This window comes from Camelus bactrianus, chromosome X (genome assembly GCF_048773025.1).
Source record: "Camelus bactrianus isolate YW-2024 breed Bactrian camel chromosome X, ASM4877302v1, whole genome shotgun sequence".
NCBI lineage: Eukaryota > Metazoa > Chordata > Mammalia > Artiodactyla > Camelidae > Camelus > Camelus bactrianus.
In genome coordinates this window covers 79,638,314-79,660,177 of record NC_133575.1, presented here as the reverse complement: position 1 = coordinate 79,660,177, position 21,864 = coordinate 79,638,314, and the positions used below count along the sequence as shown (strand labels likewise).

Sequence of the window (21,864 nt, the reverse complement as noted above, 5' to 3'; positions counted from 1 at the left end):
TTCCTCAAAGAACAAATTAATTGGCCTTGCTTCTCGATTTGTCTAATTGCTTTTGAGGCAACACCCAAGAAAATACAGCTGGCTTTCTCCCACTAGTATGATTAAGTGGACAACTGGAAAAAGAATAATTCTAAGTAACTGTAAGGAAAAGAGCAAAAGAATAAAATTGAGCATTGTCCATGAAAGATGGATGATGACAAGTAAACATAGAAGGTGGCGTTTGCTCCCTTCAATTTTGGTATTTATTATTCATAGTTATTATTCATAAATTCCAGCACAAATGTTAGGCCTGCACCCCAGTGGCATATTTGCATTTTATTTTAAGTTGATTTCTACCTGGTTTTGCAAACAAGGATTTAATGGTTTTGGCCTCTGCTGCTATTTTGTCTTTTTCATACAGTGGCTTCTGTCCCTTTCCCACTCGCTATCTCCATCATCCATCTCACACCCCCATCCAAGATTCATTCTCTCTCTCTCTCTCTCTGTCTTTAATGTTTTAGGAAAAAAGATTTCTAACATGGAAAAGTGATATTTGAATAGATTCCCCTAAGGCAATCAATTTACTTTTAATTTGTCTGGAACTAAGCTTTTCTTTGTTGCAATGAGGAAGGATTGAAACGGCTGTAAAATTTATTAGCTTCCAGGAAGATATTTGAAATGAATTTTTTTTAATGATTGTGCTGTTTGCTGTACCCAGAAGCAGTGTCATCGCAATTACAGTATTCCAGATGGTTGCTGAAGTTACACTGAAATATCAAGATAATGCTAGACTTTTCTATGAGGCTTTTGTTAGTAATGAATAGTCCAACCTAGGTAGTTAACAGATACTAATCCCTCTGACACTCCTGTTTGCTTCCAGTGACTATTTCTAGTGATTCCTGCTTAGCCAGCTGATGACATGACACATGGTATCTTTTTTTTGAATCACTGCAAGGAACAGTGATTGGTTTACCAAGCGCTTTATTTTTCAAATGGTAAGGAAGTGATTGGAGTAACAGGAACATTTTGGCAGTCAAGAATCTGTAAAGAATTTAGAAGTTACCATTGCAACATTTTTCATTGACTCATGTATAGCATTGCCTGTTCTACAAAACTGAATGTCCTGGGACTTGATTGAAGGAAGTGTCAGTTCCTGTTAAGAAGAACACCAACTGCTGGATGCCTTTTTTTTTTCCCACCAACAGTAAATTTTCACTGAAAAAGGGGAGCTTTTTCTCTTTTTGATCATGCCTTGTTCCTCTTGCTTTCTGTACCAGCCTTATTTGTGCCATCCTTGCTACACATTGTGTTCAATACCCAGAAACTTACGACTAGCCTAAAAGTGGCCTTGTTCTCATGCTAATGACACATCAGCAATTTCCTTATTCTCGAGGAAAAAGTGAAACCAAGTTGGTGATAACATTAGGTTCAGTGCTACTTATAAGCACCATCTAAAGGCTCTGTCTTTGCAGCATAACTACCTGTAGAACGTGTGAAACGATCTATCTGTTTTTCATCTACACAAAGTCAAACAACGGGTTCGAACTCTTCACAGAAGTGACTGGGTGTTAGAGGTGTCTGATGGATGTAGGCTAAGGGACTTCATTCTGTGCACATGTTAGAATGAAACTCTCAAAAAATGGTCCCACTTTGCTCCAAGCTGCAGTATCTCAGTGTTCCTCTTTTGGGGGAATAGCTCAGTGGCCTTCTGTGACACCTCATATTTTACTTGTGAAGCTTTTTCAAATGGTTTCTAAGCACCTCGATGAAGTCCAGCACTTTGTCAGATAATTTGCTCCACCATAGAAGCCAAAATACAAAGGTTCCACTCTAGTCAATCTCTGCTTATCTCAGTCACTGTCAGCACCTCTTATTTCTCAGTCTCAATTTTCCAGGCAGCCTTCTGCTTCATTTCCTTGCTCCCCATGCATCAGCACAAATGATTTATACTTATACACATCTTGAAATCTCTTCTTTACGGATCGAATTGAATTCGGCCCCAGTACAAAAATGGAAACTCCAGGAACTATTGTGATTGCCCAAATTGCAACTTAGATTGTATGACTGTACATGCCACACTCTCATCTATCATAAATATTAAATTCTCAAGCACTTATACTTCAGTATGTTTTAACTTTGTCTCTTCGACGAGCTCAGCACTGAAGATTCCGTTGAAGATAATGCAGTTGCTTTGCATTCTGAGAGGGGCATCTTTTTAATCTCTTTTAATGTTGCACCGGGAGTAAGTGAATTTCAGGTGCATAGACTGTGAATGAGGGGAGATGCCAATGTGCCAGTTGGCATCACAGAGGCCAAATACTGGGTGGCACTTGCTAACTGATGCTGATCTGTCTAATGGTCTAGGACAAGGTCGGGGTTCCTCAGTCTTTTCAGCCATCCTCTCCATCCTAAGCTGAAACTAAATGTCACAGAATTCCTGCTGTTTAAATAGCTGTCTTGAAAATGCTAGTCTTTGCTGATCAGAATGGGCTTTTCTCTCTGCCTGTCTTCTCCCTTTTGGCAACATCCCTTTGCTAGTCTCAGAATCTTTGTTCCCATACCCTATCCCCCACCTTACCTTTCCTGAGGTATCTGCCTCCAGACATTTCTAGCTTTTCTTACTCCAGAACTCTCCTATCCTTCCCTTCACCCAGGGCTTTGCTATATGACCAAAGAAAATCTGATGACCTCAGTTTGGTAGTGGATCCTTTATTTCAACAGGGCCTTTAATGCCTCTACCCAGATGAATAAAAAATGTGGGCATTTCTCGCCATGTTACAAGGGCTGGTTTTGGCATAACTCTTCTTTGTCATCTGTCAAATAATACCACGTGGATATTTTGAATGCCAGTCACAGTTCTGGCATCCGCCTGCTGTCCGTCAGGCCATAGTGCTGTAGGAAGGGCTGCTAACTGGCAGGAGGCTAGGGAACAGAAGAACAGAAAGGAAATGTTAGGGAGGAACCAAAATGGCAGCAAAAGCTGAAAGAAAGAGAAGAAAGGAGTGAGTAAGAGACAAGTAGTGGTTTGTAGTGTATGTACTTTGTGAGTTACTTCTTGTCACACTGGAATGGCTGCAGGATAGCTTGATGTCATTGGTTCATGAGCCTCTAAAAATGTCTCTGCTCTCACTGGTGCACCCTTAAATATTTTAGAGATGGAGCTCCATCTTTTCTTGTTGAAACTTTGGGTCCTTTAGGAAGTGAGTGTAAACTCCTCCCGGAATTACAATGTGAGAGGGCTTTGGGAAGTTGTCATTTTGCAAAGTCCTAAGCCCTTATTGGATTTTTGCTATCTGCTCAGCTGGTATCTGTATACCCAAAAGAAGCCTAGCCCTTAAGATGTCAGCCAGTTCAAAGCCATGATGGAATGTCTGAAGCCTAGATCGTGTTTCCTGCTCCCCTTCCTTCCTTTCCTCCCCCTCCCTCCCTTTTCCACTGAGCCCATTGCTGAACCCATTTGCCTTGTTAAGTTACAGATAAAGGATAGATGTTCTTTCTCCTGACTCTTTGCAGGCCTTAAGATGCTTTTAAGAATTCTTTCTAGGGTAATTCTTTCCTTTGTGATTCCCAGGCATATTTGACTGGAGCATTAGTTTTTCAATGGGCATTTAAATTAGTTTTGTGAAAAAGAATCAGCATCTGCAGTGGATCTAAAAGGCTCACCATAGGTCCCATTTTTGGTTTTTATTTTTTATAGGAATGAACAATTCTATCTGATGTCAAGAAACAATGCTTGCTATTTGAACAAGTTAATTTCATAAAGCAGATGCTCTACTTGTTGTGCTGTTAACTATTATAGTACAAGACCCATTAAATATTGTTAGGATTAAAAACTCCAAGGCACATGGCAAATGTATTTTCAACTGGACAGCCAAGCATAATAGACCTCTTTAAGATCTGCATATAGTATGCAGCAAACCATTCAGAGACTTGAGATGACACTTGACTTTCTCAAGCTTTCATTCACTTTATTGCCTCTGGCTAAGCTACATAGTTTTCTTTGTAGGCTTCCATAGTGTTTCTACTAAACACAATGTAACAGTTATTTCCACTTTTAGGAGTTGTATTAGTGGCACAATATCTGGTGTGTTGACCAAGATGCTTTGTTCTGTTGCTAACACTCTTTTTTTTGTACCTTTTTCATTCAGTTAAATTAAACTGTTGTTGAGTATCTGGTTTGTACTGGGCCCTTTGCTAGGCTCTGTGGACGTGGGAGGGAACAAAACAGATATAATCTTTGCTCATTTAGAATTTACAAGTTGGCATTAAATATAGATATTAAACAAGTAATTACATGTATGATGAGTGCTATAAAAGGAGGTAGTATGGGACCTACCTTAATCTAAGGAATCAGGGAAGGATTCCCTGAGGAAGTCACATTTAAGTTGAGACTTCAGGGATAATATATCAGTTATGAATAGTGTTCAGCTGCTGGTAATAAAGATCCCTTTCTCCCACTGAAGGAAATAAATCAGTGAATTAAGCAAGAGGAGGGCTTATTTTTCCTTTTATTTGAAAGAAGTTCAGTTCTAGTAAGACAGGTCAACAACATCTTCAATATCCCAAAGTCCTTATATCCTTTTTTTTTTTTTTTAATGGTGGTACTGGGGATTGAACCCAGGACCTCATGCATGCTAAGCTTGTGCTCTACGACTGAGCTATACCCTCCCCCGAAGTCCTTATATCCTTTTACTCTGCTATGCATAGGCACATGGCTTCCATCCTCAGAGTTGCCTCATGGTAGTAAGATGGATGCTGTAGCTCCAGCTATTATGTCTCCATTCCAGACAGGACAAAGCAGGAAGGAATAAAAACTAAAGAGTCTGTCAGCTAAGTCAGCTTCCCTCTTTTAAGGAACTTTCTTGACATCCTGCCTCCATAACATTGGGCCACTCTTAGTCACATGGCCACCCTTATCTACAAAGAAGACTAGGAAATACCGTTTTTTAGCTGGCACACTACCAATCCTAACAGAAGTGGGCTTCTGTTTCTAAATACTAAAAATAGATACGGCTGTTTGGTAGACAGTTTGTTATGTCTGCTTCAGATGAGTAAGAGTTAAGTCAAGAGGGGACACCTCAACATTTATGTTTTCTTGATTAGGTGCACGTGATTAATTTTAATAGCACTTACCCTTTTCATAATCAATGCCACAATCCCTTCCATTATATCTCACCAAAAATGGCCGCACTTTGGTCATAGATTATTTTGTTTATGGAGTGATGCAGATTAAGCCAAGTGGATATTATGAGTACAATCCAGGAAGCTTTTCTGATTTACACATCACTTGGTTGTAGGTTATATTACTGTTGCTATTTAGAAGTAGCTAACTACTTGAACTCTTAGGAACTGGAACTCACTTTAACTTTCCCTTTCTGCCTCATTGATTGCAGATCACCTCTGAGGAGGTAACACATTGCTCTTGTAACTCTTACCTTGAACTATTTTAGTGTTGGAGTTTTGTCTCTGATCATAGGGATCTTTGAGTTAATACACCCAAACTCTGAATCATGAGAAAGGACTGCCAGTGTTATTGAACACATCCATTGTGGCTGGACATCTATACAAACCCAATAGAGCCTCTCAGCCCTTCTATTCCACCAGGACTTTGAAAGTTTTAGCAAAGCCTGAGATGGTGTTTTCATCATTTTCCTTTTTTTACTTTGGTTAGGACCCTGGGTAGGCTTTTTCTAGTGTGGAACCGCACTGTTTGCCCACATCTGAAGAGACAGCAGTTTCATGTCCTGAGGAGGGTAGTAATTGCTGTAAAAGGTTTGTTATTATCTACACAAAATAACATATTCTGTTCTTTTTCTGTTGAATTACTTCCTTATCCATCATGACTTAGTCATCACTGCCTCTTATGCCTCCCATGCTCTCACAAGACTGATGCTTTAAGATTTACTTCTTTCTTTCTTTTTTTGCCAGAGGTTTTGGGAGTCTCTCATGAAAGCCCTAATGACAAATTGTAACCAAAATATGTATTTATTACTACTTAAATTTAAGAAACTTTATTCTTCTATTTTTAATTTTTTTTGTCCAAAATAATCTGATCTATTTTGAACTAAGGAATTCTATGGCCTCGAGATTTGAGATTTGTGTCCCTCTTCCAAACTATGCACACTCTTCATTCATTTAAAATATGTGTGTGTGTGTATAAAATATTTTTTGTAAATGCTAAGGACAAGTTCACAAGCAGGGAAGACCAGTTTGCAAGTTCATCATTCACCCCTAATCATGTCTACATCTACTTTCATTCATCTGTACATGTTAATGTGTTTAAATTTCCACAACTGTGTGTGGATTTTAAAGTCTTACATGTTGCTTTGCCTAAGCTCAGGGTAATACTTTCAGAGAAAGATCTAGCAAGGTATAGAGTCGCAAATAGGCTCATAAGAGGACTCTTAGCTGGAAATTAGTGAATTGTTAGCTTACCTCTGTTTCAGCTGGAGCCAGCATCTTGACAGTTAATTTGTGATGATACAAAATGGTTCCTGTCTATTCTCACATCTCCACCCCTAGCCACAGTACTACATGATGGCAGGCACATAATCTCTACCAGTCTTAGGAATTCCAGAAGTAGTCTCTGCTTTTTTACATCTGATTTGTCATCATTGGTATTGTTAAGGGGCTTTGTATTGTAACTTTCTCACTTCTTAAACACACTTAATTTCCTTACTGACTTGAAGTTTTGATTTTTGAAAGGTAATTCCTTTGCATTACATTTATGAAGGTAGGTTACCTTGGGCTGGTAAGACATTCTTTATGCCAGTCTATATTCTCCATGGTTTCTTTCATATTTCATATGGGTAGAAACACTAAAGCTGGGTTAGATTTTGTTTCAATAGTATTGACACAAATGTCACTAAGTGTGGTTTGGTACTAAAAATGAGAAGCAGCAAGTCACTGCTCTTGGTAAGGATTTAAGCAACTAAAGATATCGGATCTAAGCCAGGAGTGAGACATTGTGAGTAAATGAGTCCTTCAGAGTCAAGTCTTCACTTGCATGAGGTAAGCACAGTGCACATAATACATTCACATACTTAATCCAAGAGAATAACATATTATTCTAGCTGCAATAGGGCTAAGGTGGGCTTGGTGAGATTGGAGGGTAGGACTAGACTGATTGCATTCCTAGGGGCGCTGAGTGAGTTTAACTTTTCCTTTTCCCAAAGTAGTGATTTATTTATTCACTTAGGCACTGGGTAAGCTGAGAGCAAGTACTGTCTTTGCAGAGAAGCTTCTGAGATAACTGAGTTCCCCGCTCTGGTCTTCCTGAGTTCATAAGATCTTAGAGGTGTCTGCCTCTGGAGTCTCTGCCCTCCGGGTATGCTGGGGATCCAGGTCTTCTCATGCTGTTCACTTGAAGCCACCTACTCTAGGGAAGGAGCAGGTACTTAGATCTGGGGTGCCACGTGGATGCCATTCTCACACTGAGTTGTGTTGAAAAGGAACTGCATCTTCAAATTTGAAGACAGCCACTTGAAACTAGAACCTTAAAAGAAACGAGAGCTTTATGTTGAGTGCATTGGGAAGATTCTACTGTATTGTAGTTTACCACTGTTCTGCTCGAGGAATGTGAGCAAATGGCCTATAATATGAGTCTGAAGGTCAGCTGAGATTTCCTCTTCACAGCTGGTCATATGGCTGTGGTTCCAGGGCTCATAGGCTAAGGCCTCTAGGCCTTTGTGTGCTAAACTGTGGACAAATAGGACAGGGATCCCACAGCCTTCTGGAGATACTATATTTAGACTAGGTCAAGGGCCATTTCCAGAGCTGTGTTGAAATCTGGACTCAGCCTGGATTAGGTCTTGACATTTAGCTGCTTCTAACACCTTTTCTTCAAATTATGAAGTATACAGCCAATTCAACCGTTATTTCTTGAGCCCCCTCCCAAGTGCCCCTTTACCAAAATAACTCTAGATAAATGAGGGAGAGCAGTGCCTCTTTGCTATGTCATTTACAAGTGTATATGGAAGATGTGTTATATATAGATTAATATCAGGCAAGACCTTGAATTGCAGGCTTCTGCTTCCTGCAAAAAAGCAGTCACAGCACATATTTCCAACTTTTTTTGTCATGTATTTTTTGTCTTTACAATCTCTCCTTGTTTCTCCACCTCCTCCGATCCTGCCCCAAGGATTTCTATAAATGTTACGCCGCTCATATTTTGATGCATTGTGCGATGGGATGAAAATTTTCATTAGGTCATCCTCATGCAAGAATGTAACATAAATATAAGTTGACCTGGAAAACTAGGGCTATAAACCAGACATTAACAGTTTTTCAATAGACAGGCAGAAGTTAACCCTGGGCCTGTGCTTTAGAGAAGCCCATGTAGAAAGACTTTCTGAGAGCCAAATTAAAACTTTTAACTCTAAATGAACCTGACCTGAAAAGAAAAACATGTCTTGCCAGTAATTCTAAATTCTGTCTGGTGAGATCTTCTTTGATAGGATTAAAGTAATCCATGAAAGAATTATTTTAATAAATTTGACCCTAATGAAACTTCAGATATGAAAGATAAGGAGGGATGGCTAGTTGGGTATAATTAAACGATGTTTAGCCTATGAGTGATACATGCATAGGGCCAGTTGAAGCTTCTGGGTCAAATAGAAGGAAGAGATTTCAGTGTATTCCTCCTAATGGGAAATAAAGTCATGTCAATGGTTTAGTGAGGAGATTGGCTGGTGGGACTGGTGGTCAAAAAGAAGTGACATGATTGGGTTTTCAAAGACAGCATGAGACCAATCTAAATATTAAGCACCATAATCACTGACAGGTAAGGTGGGAAAGTGTGACAGTGCTATTACTCGAGAACATGATCAAGACTTCTCAGATATACTGACTGTTGGATTCTCTCCTCTGCCTCCACTCCCTCTTCTGCTGGAACCAGTTTCAAACCCGGTTGATTTTTAGTAGGAGTTGTTGATAAAAATGCTGACTCTCAGTACCTTGACGGTTAGGATAAAGTTTTTTTTTAAATATATTTTTTCATCATAACGTGTTTCCCTTTAGGTTTTTAGTTTTGTCAGCAGTGGGAGCAGCAACAAAAATAATAATAAAAAAGTTGGGGAGAGTATACAGGGGGAGACCTACAGCTTTCAAAAAATCCAGTTCTTCACACTTGTCCCAAAAGGCAATAAAGGACTATCTAGAGGTATCATTTCCCAAAAGGGCTTGTGGGCACCTAAGAAACCAACACTGGAGAGTAACAGTGATTCCTGGGAAAAGCTGATGAAATTGACATTTTATTTTCTCCAAACAGATCAGAATGAAGGATTTCATTGCAGGGAAGAGTGCCGGATTCTTGGCCACTCTGACAGGTGCTGGATGCCTCGGAACCCCATGCCCACCCGCTCCAAGTCTCCCGAGCACGTGAGGAACATCATTGCGCTGTCCATTGAAGCTACTGCGGCTGATGTTGAAGCTTATGACGACTGCGGCCCCACCAAGCGGACTTTTGCAACCTTTGGAAAAGATGTCAGCGACCACCCGGCTGAGGAGAGGCCCACCCTGAAAGGCAGGAGGACTGTCGATGTGACCATCTGCAGCCCCAAGGTCAATGGCGCTATTCGGGAGGCGGGCAATGGCTGTGAGGCTATTAGCCCCGTCACCTCCCCTCTGCACCTCAAGAGCCCTCTGCCTACCAAGCCTTCTGTGTCTTACACCGTTGCCCTGGCGCCCCCGGCCCGCGATCTGGAGCAGTATGTCAACAATGCCCCTTCTCGTCCCTCTGAAGCTGAGCCCCGTGGAGCTGATGGCGAGAAAGTCGTGCACGAGGTCAACCCCATTCTGAAGGAGGGTCGCGACAAAGAGTCTCCCGGCATGAAGCGTCTGAAGGATATCGTTCTCTAAACCAGGCTTGGGGAAGAAGAGAGAGAAACCACGCTGGCTAGCGAAGAGGCAGGAGCTGATCATTTTAATTGCTCATCAATGGTTGGTTTTTGAGTGGCTGTATTTCAGAGCTTTCCCTAAATGTATTGTTTATAAATGACTATCATTCTGTGACAATCCCTCTCGTTTCAACAGACAGCAGGGGTGTTCCGTTGGAGCAAATTAGCTTTGGCTTTAGTTGTTTATGGGGCCTTGATATTGGGGAAACAGAGACAAATTCAGTTGTGAAAAAGTATTATGTATTAAGTGTTTGAATTTATATATTTTTCTATGTCGAAATTATAATAAAAAGTACCATTGTTTGTGGAGGATTACATTTAAAAAAGCAAAAAAAAAAAAAAAAAAAAGAAGCTCTGGACACCTTTAATAAGCTCGCCACTGTTTTGTAGTATAGACAAGTTAATGGTCATTTATTGTGTACTCTTCATTGATTCAGTGATGTGAAATTGAGCCCCTAAAAGGTTGTTTCTGAAGCTCGAGTACTTTCCAATGCCACTACTTTGCTGTGGACACCCCTGCTTTAAGAACCCTTTTGCTAGCTGTGCTATTGTTGTATTTGATATTGCAAATTGCTACGTGTGTGGTGATGGCAAAAGGCTTTTAGAGGTTGGTGTTTTTTTTCTTAAAAAAATAAAATAAAACTACAGACAAAAACAAAGCTCAAACAACTGAGACGGCAAGTGAATGAGTAAGACCACACATGAAGATTGAGTACTTGGAGGAGACTCACGTGGAGGAGACCCACGGAGTGGTTGCTCACCACCTTGCAGAATAGTTTTCCTGCCTTTCAGTCTTCTGCCCAGATCCATGATAGATCATTGCAGAAAGTCATTTTTGGATATTCTGCTATCTAATTTGCAGTTGTCAGAAATACTGTGCTGAAAGTTTTATGAGATCAATTTTTCTCATTTTCAGGCCCTGAACAGGAAAGTTGCTCCTGAAGTGATCAGTTTCCAGTCTTAGAAATTCCCCATCTCCAATCATCTCAAACTCAAAAAGACTAAATCTATTTTGAGTTCTAAATTAGCATCTTTTCAGGCATACACTTCCTGATTCAGTGTTTCCCAATCACGATTGGAATTTTAGACTGCAAAGCACGTCATGGGCTGGAATTGAGAACTCCATGTAGGATTATAAATAGGGGTAGAGTAAGCAGTACAAAGTGTACATTTAGGAAAAGACAGGTAACATGTAACAGCATCACTGATCCAATTACCATGCCTTCTAAATGGAGACACTTGGACACTTGAACTTGTCTTTTTATGATTAGTACTTTTTTTAAATTAAAAATGTGAACAAGAAACTATTAAAATAAATATCCATTAGATTTAGCTAACTCTTTGCTGTAGGCTAGGAATACACCTTTTTTTTTAATTAGCAAGTTTGTTACACACATTCTTCCCACTCCCCCATTACTAATTGTCTATTAAATTCACTAGCCAACATAGTATTCTTGCAGCCTAAGAGTTCATTGTTTAAAAATGAACAAATATGTCACCTTTGCTCTGCCTTGGTCTTAAAAGAGCTGTTTCTGGAGAAACAAGTTTTGTGGTTATGTTCTCATTTGTTTCATTTTTTGAAATTCAAGAGTACCCAGAAAAAAAAGGCTTAAAGGTTAGAGCACTAGAATGCAAAAGAGGATTTATTTTCTTAAGTTTAGGTAGATAAGTCAGCTCTTTTAAATGTTTTAGTTATTTTTGCCTGAGTTCCTGGCTTTATACATTACTAGGAACATTTTCTTTTGTGGAGGGGGGAGGGCTTTGAGGGAGGGAGTGGGTAAGGCAGTGGGGATGGGGTTAGGTAGGGGAGAATATTTCTGAAAAAGAACTTATAATGAAGCTACAAATTCATCCTTATTCCTTATTCAGTGCTGAATACTACCTCATGCAAAATATTGGTGTGGCTGCAAATTTCCCTCTGAAACTGACACAATTAGAAATCGATTACTGTACCATCTTCATTTTGGTTCATTTAATTCTCTCTCTTTTTCCCCTTTGATTCATTTCATTTTAGTAGTAGATTTTGAATTAGGTATTTATTTCTGTTTGCAAGTGAATAAACTATTTGATCAACACATTAAAATTTAATTTTTTTCATTCAATTTATAATGGCTGCCTGTAGAATTTAGACTGTTCCTTGCCTGATCCATCCTGATATTATGTTGTTAGGTGCCACCCCAAGGTCGCTTTCAAGTCAGATTTGACAGTTTTTGTACAGGTGTATTTCTTACCATGCTCAGCAGGAAGGAGGGAGCTGAACAGATTGTGGCAAGTGGGAACATTCAATGTTAGATGGCTGTTGAGCCAGAGAGGCCACTGGCTGGCATGTCTCTTACCGGCTAAGTTTAAACTGGTTAGAGTAGCAGTGACATTGATGCTGCTTTTCTCTTGTGTTTTTTTCTTCCTTTTTCTTTTTTTCAGAATTCAGTTTCAAGCTATAGACCAATCCTTTTTCCTTCTCAAAATACTTTGTTCGCAGTGGGCAGTCAGACATTTTTTGGCTTCCAAACCCTTTATTGAGCATGTTCAGAGAATTCCCCTCATTAAGAAAATATCTTTTTTTTTTCCTTTCCAGTTGTCTGATGTATACATCCTCCCAGAAGCACAAGTGCATCCTAGGAGGGCTTTGTAAGCTGGTTTTATAGGCAGGCTGTGCCTGCGAATAGGAATTTTGTGCAAGGATCCTAAATTTCCCTTTGGTTCATGTTTCCCCACCCCTTCTTTTCAACATGTCTGATAAAAAGCCACAAAGGCCAGAGGGCCAGATATTCTTCCTTTTCCCTCTCTAAACATGTTATGCATTTAAATATGAGGGAGCAGTTTCAGTTCCTAAATCCTAGGGAGTTCCATTCCATTTATTCTGATGTCCCTTTTAGGGAGGAGTCGGTATTGAGGCATGACTTACTTTACTAACAACTGCTTTGGGCATGTCCCTGAGCAGGTGAACGTCTTCATGCACTAGAAAGGGTTCAGTTTGCATTGATTGATTGCTTTCCCCCAAATATGGGGATATACTACTTACAAGGAATAGGAAGAAGAGAACCATGCCATGTGGAATCTCTTTTTTCTTCTTTTTACTGACTAATCTATGAACCTGTTCAGAAGGAAACTTACCATCCTTTGAGTCTCTAAAAGCCAGTAAAGGAAATTATGGCCCACCTTATTGCCCAAATAGGTAATGGGCCAAGGGACCCTGCAGTTCCTGAATGGCAGTGGTTCTCAAAGTGTGGTCTCTGGACCGACAGCACCAGCAGCCCTTGGATAATGGTAATTCCCTGTCCTCACCCAGACCAACTGAAGCAGAAATTCTGGCTGTGGGACCTGGCAATCCATATGGATCAGATCCCCACTAATGGTTGAGGACTTGTTAAAGCACAGGTTGAGGGGACCCACACTTAGAGTTTCTGGTTCAGTAGGTCTGGGTTGGGGCCTGAGTCTTTGCTGATTTAAAAATTCCCAGGTGATGCTGATGCTGCTGGCCCAGGAACCACACTTTGAGTATCACTGCTCCAGTGTAAACCTGTCTCATAGAGCTAATTGCACCTAAGATGCCTGTTTAAACTCGTTCATTGACACGGTGTCCCACGGATCACTAAGCAAAAATGTTAATGGAGTACAACTTAAAACTCTGAAAATTGGAACCACCCAGAGTATCATCCCAATAGTGTTACTTCAGCATACAGCTGATTGTATGAAGGGAATTCAGTTGAACTTTTCATATAGCTCTGTCATATCAACAGGCAAAACAAAAGCTGTGCACTTGAAGCAGCAAGGACAAAGGGCAGTTTGGGGAGAGGCAGGGTTTTAGAGGATAGCTCAATCGGGCATCCAAGGTGGGAAAAGGATTATTATTGTACATAATAGAAGTTCTGACTGGAATTCCAATTCACTTTATGGGGATCATTTCGATGTTGAATGTTCCCCAAAGCATCCTGACAAGTCTGGTCCACTTGGCTCTTTACCCGGGGTAATAAGACCCTAACTGACTTTGAAAAACTGGCATAAATGAGCTTATGAAGTCCATTGTATACAGTCCTAGTGTTTGCCTTCTCAGTAAAATTACATTTAAGGATGTCATTTCATGAGTCAAATTGTATCTGCTGACACTGAAGTGTATTGAGGTGTTGTTCTTTAGTTTAAGTATGTAACAAAGTAATATTCAAAGGGGATGTGTGGGGGTGGGGCTGGGACCGGGTGGCTTTATATTGATAATGAAATATTCCAGAGCAAAACACATTGTCCTAATGAAGCTGTTGCAGCTCTCTTTGTTTTCTTGTGAGGCTGGAATTGGCCTGTGGGTCACATGTTGTGCAAAAGTGAATTAATTTCCAATAGAACTCATATCGCTTCTGTAACACAAAGAAAATCAAACCACCTTGTCGGAAATATACATTGTAAGGCGCTCTTGGTAAGGAACAACGCACGAAAACCTGATCTTGATTGGAAAGCACTGTAGGTCATTAGGGACAACTGATGATGCTGATTGTTGCTCCAGCTGTGTTGGCAATTAAAGATGACCTTGTTACTAACTGCAAGTTGCTGTCAACCTTAGCAAACAAACCAGCTAACACCATTACAGCACTGGTTAAGTAGATTTTTACTGGCACTGGCTGGCGTTCAGCTGAGGAAGGCTAGGATACAGACTTTAATGACCAAGAGCCAGACTAGCTCGAGCTAGAAATTCAGCAACAAATACCTCCTTGTGCTATTTGAATGCTAAGGTATTAGTTGCAAAAGGCTTTCGCCTTCTCTCCTCTAGTGAGGGGAATGAGCCTGATGACACTATTACTGTTTACCTGTCAAACCAGGGTGGAAATTTAGAGGGATGCAAGTACAGTATGTCTCATTAAGCAGTCTCTGTTGCTGACTATATGAAGATGAAATTGTTGTATATGCTGATCTGTATGTTATGTACATTTTCACAGTGATTGAATCATTGTAAAAAGACAAAAAAAAAAGACAAAAAAGAATCACCACTCTGTCTATTTTATGAAAATGATAAAGCAGCTTTATTAAATTATTACAGTTATGTTTTAAATGGTGTTATCTGCCACATTGTTTCCTTTTCTCTGGTGGTTCTCTGTTTTCCCCTTAAATGTGTTTTCTCTGCTTCAAAAATTTAATGCATTTTAGTATTAAAGGCTATTATGGAAAAATTATTGAGCGTTTGGTGAACTGTGTCTCGGAGGGTGTCGGTTGGCATGGGGGTGGGGGTGACTATTAGGAGGGAACCAGCCCTCAGTGGGGTCACTGCTGTTCCAACCCAAATGATTTCTCTTGCCATTTTCATTTCACACAATCACCAACTCTTCCAACTAAGAGGGGCCACTTCCTTCAGCCAGGCTCCCATCATTTCCTGAGTACCTCCACTCCTCCCCACCCCAGTCAATACCTTTTTCTGAGAAGGGAGACCCATTCACATCTAGAGTGGTAAAGACTTTCCTGGGTGGCACCTTACACAAGAGCACTAAAACCATTCTTTAAAATAAACCATTTCAGGCAGCCAACTTCACAGTGGGACTTCTCTGAAGAATTAATTTTAAAAAAGGTGAGAAATAGTAGAGGCTGACAGCAGGGGAAAAGAGAATTTAAAACAAAGATGACCTGGCTGCTCCTTTGATGCCTTCAGGTTTGAAAGCAAAGCAACAGGAAAGGCTCTGACTTTGCACATAACAAGGCTGCAGCGAAAGCCCTGACAAGCTTTCTTTATCCCAACTATTATTCTCTGGGACTTAGCGCTGGCGCTATAAGTATTCATTCTGGCTGCAACTGGCAGAAAAAGAAATCAGAGTAGAGAAGAAAAAGGAGCACGGAAGAACATTTTCAAGTAGTGCCTTTAATGGTTAAAGACTAACTTGCTTCAGCCTGACGTATTCTTTCTGGACAATTAAAAAGAAATGATCTCAAGGAAATCCATGGCTTCTCTGGATTGCCATCTTCCTGTTGTCTCCACCCACCTGTATTAAATGGCGATTGCATCTTATTCCCCAGAATTAGCCCGAAAGCCATAGCAATAGGCAGCTATTTGGTGCTGCAAGTTAGCAGGTGTTACATCGGCATGCAAACACAGACATGCTGGGACACACAAGTCACATACACGGATACGTGTGCAGATGTTCACAAAGGTGTATCAGAGGGAGGCTGGTCTCTCACTTGTTTGGAGGCCATTAAGTCATAGGAGGCTATTAGGAGTGCTTCTGAGTCTACACCGAAAGTACAAAGATAAGTTTTTGGCTCTCCTCCATCTACCTTTTTGTTTGAGAGGGGAGGGGAGGACCAAAAAAAAAAAAAAAAAAAAACAACCCAAAAACCTTCTCCTTTAAAATAAGATCCTTCAAAGAATAAGAGAAAGTAAATTCTCATGTAATGAAGGGCATTCACATATGCAATATACATACATCCAAGGTCATGGAACATTACTGTGACCTCTACCTAATGCAGGAGAGTGGCCAGGTTGGAGGCAACATCTCAAAGCTATTCAAATTTATGAAACAAAACAAAACAAATCATTAAAATAATCCCCTTCCTCAGTTTGGTATCAAAGTGCTTGTGACTCTTCTCAAATGTGTCACTGATTTGCTGTGTGTGGGGCTCAAGAAACCCTGGCGGGAACTGATGTCCAAGAGGGCAGTTTCTCATACGAGGGTGACAACTGCTCCAGGGTGAAAGACAGGACTAACCATGTTTTATAATTTGAGTTTGGGAGTAGAAACATGCCTGAGAGAAGACCATCTTGGATGCACTGCCACCACTTGTAAAGGGATGGGACCCTTAACCTCCCCCAAACAAAATTCTCCAGGATGGGAGCAGTGAGGTGTTCTCTTAGAGTTTTAGGTCTTAAGCTTCCTTCATGTTGCTAATTACTTAGTTGCACATGTCTGACGCCTCATCCCTGTGCTGCTTTTGATGCGGAGCAGAAAAGGTAGAAAGTGGCACAAGATTCTCTCAGCTACGTGCAATTCCTGGCTCATTGGCTGTGACCCCACCCCACTCTCCCAAGGATCGGTGTACTGTCTATCTACTTAAATTCATTACCATTCTCAACTACTCTTAAGGGACAAATAATCAACCCAGTAAGTTCTTCCTTACCAGGTTATTAACAATGGATGCTAAAGTCTTAAGGCATTTATTTATCTGAAAAACGTATTGACATTTTAGCTGAGATCTTTGAGACCTCAGTGTCATGGTCCAAGGAAGTGTTTGTAGCAGTGAGATTTTTAAGCCAGGGGGCTTTTGATCAGCCTCACAGGCAACTCCCTACTCCTTCTATACCCAGTGCCTGCTTTCAAGTCATATTAGTCATGCACGACAGAACTATGGCTCCTTTTAGAGTCTGTGCACTCTAGCTAGTCAACAGCCCTTGAAATCAAGGTCTGGTAACCCTATATTCATCTGTCCCTCTGGGTTTCAAGTAATCTGTCAAGGATGTATTCATGTGTGTTACAGGTCAGTGCAGCTGGAGTCCATCCCAATACATGTTCACAACAGGCCTTGGTGACTTTTTTAGATCCAGGAAGTTGGTGGAGGGTGAGGGAAGTTGAAGGCTAAAACAGAGTGGTAGTGGGTGGTGGTAGGGAGGGGAGGCACATGTGAAAAAGAAATTGAAATCAAGGCAATTGCAAAGAAAGATATCAGGGAGTCAAAAAAATTAGCTGGGAAAAGGGGCTGAATCAGTGATGAGCACTTGGCCATCAGAGGCCCAGGAACTGGTTCCCATGGCTGCTTCATAGTTCAGGTGGAGTTGAAAAGGCCCCAAAAGGCCCTCTATCTGGTCCTTCTCAGTCAACAGGGGCCCTGACTCGGAGCTAAACAACAAAGTGATGTTAGACAAAGAAAAAGGAGAAGGAAGGAGAGGAATGATCCCAATTACGTGCATAAAGTCTTTGGTAATGAATATACCAGGTTCCCCTAAAGGAGGCCTTGCTATAAAGAATGTAAAGACCAACCCATTTTAAAATTCCTGTCACTGATGTCACCTTGTCCAGTTTGCCTCACTGGTCCAAAATGTTTTCAGTCTGGGATGTAGTTCTTCAGGGTTTGGGATGTCAGAACTGAGTTACAGGAAATGCTAAGCACTGAGATGTTTTACCAACACTATTCTAGCATTCTTTTTTTTTTTTTTTTTTTTTTAGCAGAAAAATACAGAATGTCAGAGACCAACACACAGGCATTTTATGTCCCCAAATTAACATAAAGGAGCTTTCCCCAAACTGTTTGATAAGCTTTCCTCTGCCGGCACTGTGATGCAGGCCACAGCATCCCTCATCTGGATGACTGAACTAGTCTCCTGATTTGCCTGGACTTACCCACCCTGCCTCTATCATTCTTCACACTGCAGCCAGAAGGACCTTGCTAAAATACAATGCTGGTTAAATCACAACTCTGCTTAAAACCTGTCAGTGGTTTCTCTTAAGATGAAGTTCTAACTCCTTAACACGGACTACAAGAGTGCTTTTCAATTTTTGTGAATTGCTCCCTATAGTAAGAAGTGCATTTTGCATCATGACTCAGTAGCCACACATGTACATAACTGAAACAAACAGTTTGCAAGCAACACTTATCCTCATTACCTGCAGTGCACTCTGAGATTTCCTATTCAACTCCGTGTGCCTATGGTCAGCAAACTTTTTCTGGAAAGGACCAGATGGTAAATATTTCAGGCTTTGTGGTCCGGATGATCTCTGTTGTCACGACTAAACTTTACCACTATCACGGTGTACACAAATACTTTGTTTAGAGTTCCCAGGACTTTGTGCGTTCCCCGAAGACCCCCCAGTTTTTACATGCAGAACAACTCACCCCCAACCCTGGGTAGTAAGTGCTCTGACTAGAGACATTTCAGGATCACACAGTGCCTTACTCACAGGCCCAGATCTTGATGGGCACCACACCAACATTACCTTTATATGCCATACTTATTAAACAAAGTAGTTACCTAACCTTAATTAGCAGGCAATGAGCTAAAAAATAATTTTCATGATTACTACAGAGAGAGAGAAAAAAATCCAATCAATCACAAAACAAGTTCTCTTTCTCTGTTATTCTTTCTCAATGTATATAATGCTCACAAGTATGTAAGTAAATAAGTACATGCATATACGTGACAAGTAAAGCACCATTTAACATAAATTCAATCTCCAACCCAACGTCACAAAATGAATTTTTTCAAAGAACACAACTCAGAGGAAGAAAGAGATACCCTCGTTTCATAGCACATTAGCTTGAATTTTCAGATGGCTTCACCTACAGACTTTACAAATTGTGAAGGAGAATGCTGAAGCTTGTAGTTAGCGGCGTAGTTATTTCTTACTGCATTTTCTCTCTTGATTCTTCGCATTCTAGTGTTTACCCTTGTGTCTGAGAAACTGGGTTCATTATTTACATTTTCAGCCTGTCTCTGTGTTTCTTCTTTCTTGAAGGATTAATGCATGTCAGAACTTCACAAGACATCTAGCTGTAGCCACCCTCCTTCTACTCTGAGCCTCACGTACCATAACCCTACCTCTACAAACCTGGGCCCACTGCGCATGGCACAAGCTTTGAGGGGCCTCAGAAAGCATCACTTGTGAGTGCTGGCTGAGTATCAGACTTTTTGAAGAATGGATTGGCAGTGGGATGAATATTAAGGGAGAATAAGTGGAAAACTCTTGCTGTAATTTAGGCACAAGCTATGAGGACCTGAATGGCATCGGACCACAGTGGCAGTGGTACTAGAAAGAAAACTTGGCAAAGTTTATGTGATTGGGGGTTAAAAGGCAAAAAATGAGAGAAAACAGTTGGTAAACGCAAGAAATTATAATGGTCTGATTGGAGGAAGATGATCATATATTCGTTTAGTCAACAAATACTAATTGAGCACTTACTAGATGATAGTTAGTCTGTTAGGTGCTAGGGATATAGCAGTGAACAACATAGACAGAAAATTTTGCCCTCAAGGAGTTTACATTCTGTAGGGGAAGATAGATGATAAATAAGATTCATGAATATAGTATCTGTTATGTCGGATTGTGGTAAATGCTAAGGAGAGGAAAACAATCAGTCACAGAAAGCAAATAGTTAGGGCAGCCAAGGAAGGCCTCCCTGAGAAGGTAATTTGTGAATAAAGGCCTAAAGAAATTGGATTAGTAGCTGTCTGGGTATCTGGTCCAGAGATAGGAGGCTTGAGCAGAGCAGTAATCTGACTCAGAATTTAGCAGTGTCACTCTGGCAGATGGACTGCAGTGGGACAAAGCCAGAGGAAGAGGGACAAATTAGGAGGCGTGTGCAATAATCCAGGCCAGAGAGGATGGTAGCTTGAACCTGGGTGAAGGCCATGGAGAGGGTGACAAGTGATCCAGCCTGGATATATTCTTACTGTCTCTTTGTAGTTGAAAATGGGGATATTGATATCAATAGAAAGTTAAAGAATGGAAAGTGACAAGAACAACTGTAAAATGCTGGGAAAATATGAGGTCCTGGTAGGTGAGACAAAATAGGCAATAGGGAGGGGAGGAAAGATAATCATGAGAAATGAAAATAGAGCCATGTGGGAGAGAAAAAGGCAATTAGAATGTGTTTGAAATCAGTTTTCAAATCTCAAGTGTTTCTGGTTATACAGACTGCACAGTACCCATGCCTTTCACAGGCACCTTGTATGGTAACATGATTTGCAGCATTTTGAAATAATGAACTTGTTCTCTTTTATATGTATAGATTAAGAAGATATTTGTTCTCCTCTAAGCTAAATGAGGCAAAAGGAAATTCTAATTGACCCTGGAAAAAGTAATTAATGGGTCAGAACAGCCCTATCTTTTTTTTCTTTTGAGCAGTACTTCCTAAATGAATGGGCTATAGGCAAAATCCGTTCTCTTGTCTGCTCTCCAGTCAGCAAATCTGTGATGCCACTTCTGGGGTTCAGAACCATTGCGACAACTTAGAATTCCTTCCTGTTGGTAGAAGGCTGCAAGCAGAGTAAGTAGTACCTGGAAATTGTTTGGGCCTTGAATTTTTGAACTTCATTATGAAAAATGTCAAACATACATAGTAGTTGAGAAAATAGTGTAATAAATGTGATAGCCCCATCATCCAGCTTTAATAATTGTCAATACACGTAGACTTTGTATTTCATAGAGAATAAAGGGAAATGAGGACCCTGGGTAGATTCTGTGTTTTGGAATTCTGACATTTTATTTCTTGGCAATCAGAAGACTCAGAGTATAGTCTGGTCCAGAAATAGGAGGCTTCTTCAGGTTTTGTAGATGGAAGAACATCTGGGGGCACAGAGGAGGAGAATGATAACTTTTAGAATTGGGAAAAATCTACGAAGGAAAAGTATAAAACCCTGAGTGGCTGGGGAGCACAACCCTCCAGAAGTTATAGGGTAGGCATATTATGGTTAGCTTTACTCTCCCAAAGTTTTCAGCTCAATTGACTCATTCTACTGGGGCTGTTTCCTCTTTTCTTTTTGATGAGACACTAGTTTACTGTTCTATTTCAGCATTAAAAATCCATGGGAAAAGTAATTTACTTTGCCAATAGTTTTTCACTCACCGGGTTTTTTTCTTCTGTAGCACATTGACTTTTTAAAGTTCAAGGTCTATGTTTCTTGAAAGATGTAAGGTCTTTACAGTTTACTGTAGTGTTTTCTCATAGAATAAATGTCAAGCTTAACTTTGCACCATCTTACTTTTCTTATCCCTGAACCTTGATTGCCTTGGAGACAAAAAAGTGTGTGTGTATTTGTGTGTGTGTGTGAGTGTGTATATGTGGGTGTGTGTATGTCTATGGGGAAGGATGCTTAGAAGATTCTCGGACTGGGTGAGTGTGAAGGGGGAGTACCTACAAAGGTTTCCACTCTTTTGATCAGTAATTGTTGCCAATAAGGGAGACAACTGATGGCCACTGGTATAATTTTCCTTAGGAAATAGCTAGTTTGACACAAAGAACTCTCTAGTGAGGTTATATCAGGGAGGGTCATGCTCGTTGGCCATTGACTGACCCCCCAGGGGAG

General features: G+C 40.5%; 1 protein-coding gene across 4 annotated transcripts in view; it reads left to right on the top strand.

Annotated features, from left to right (window-relative positions):
- Positions 1-15,034, top strand: part of PCDH19 (protocadherin 19) — a 101,151-nt gene extending 86,117 nt beyond the window's left edge. For all 4 annotated transcript variants that reach the window (XM_074358895.1, XM_074358894.1, XM_074358893.1 and 1 more), the window contains one exon: positions 9,248-15,034. In XM_074358895.1, coding sequence (XP_074214996.1) covers positions 9,248-9,837 — 590 coding nt within the window. In that variant the 3' untranslated portion in view covers positions 9,838-15,034. The remainder of the gene's footprint in view (positions 1-9,247) is intronic.
- Positions 15,035-21,864: the final 6,830 nt, after the last annotated feature.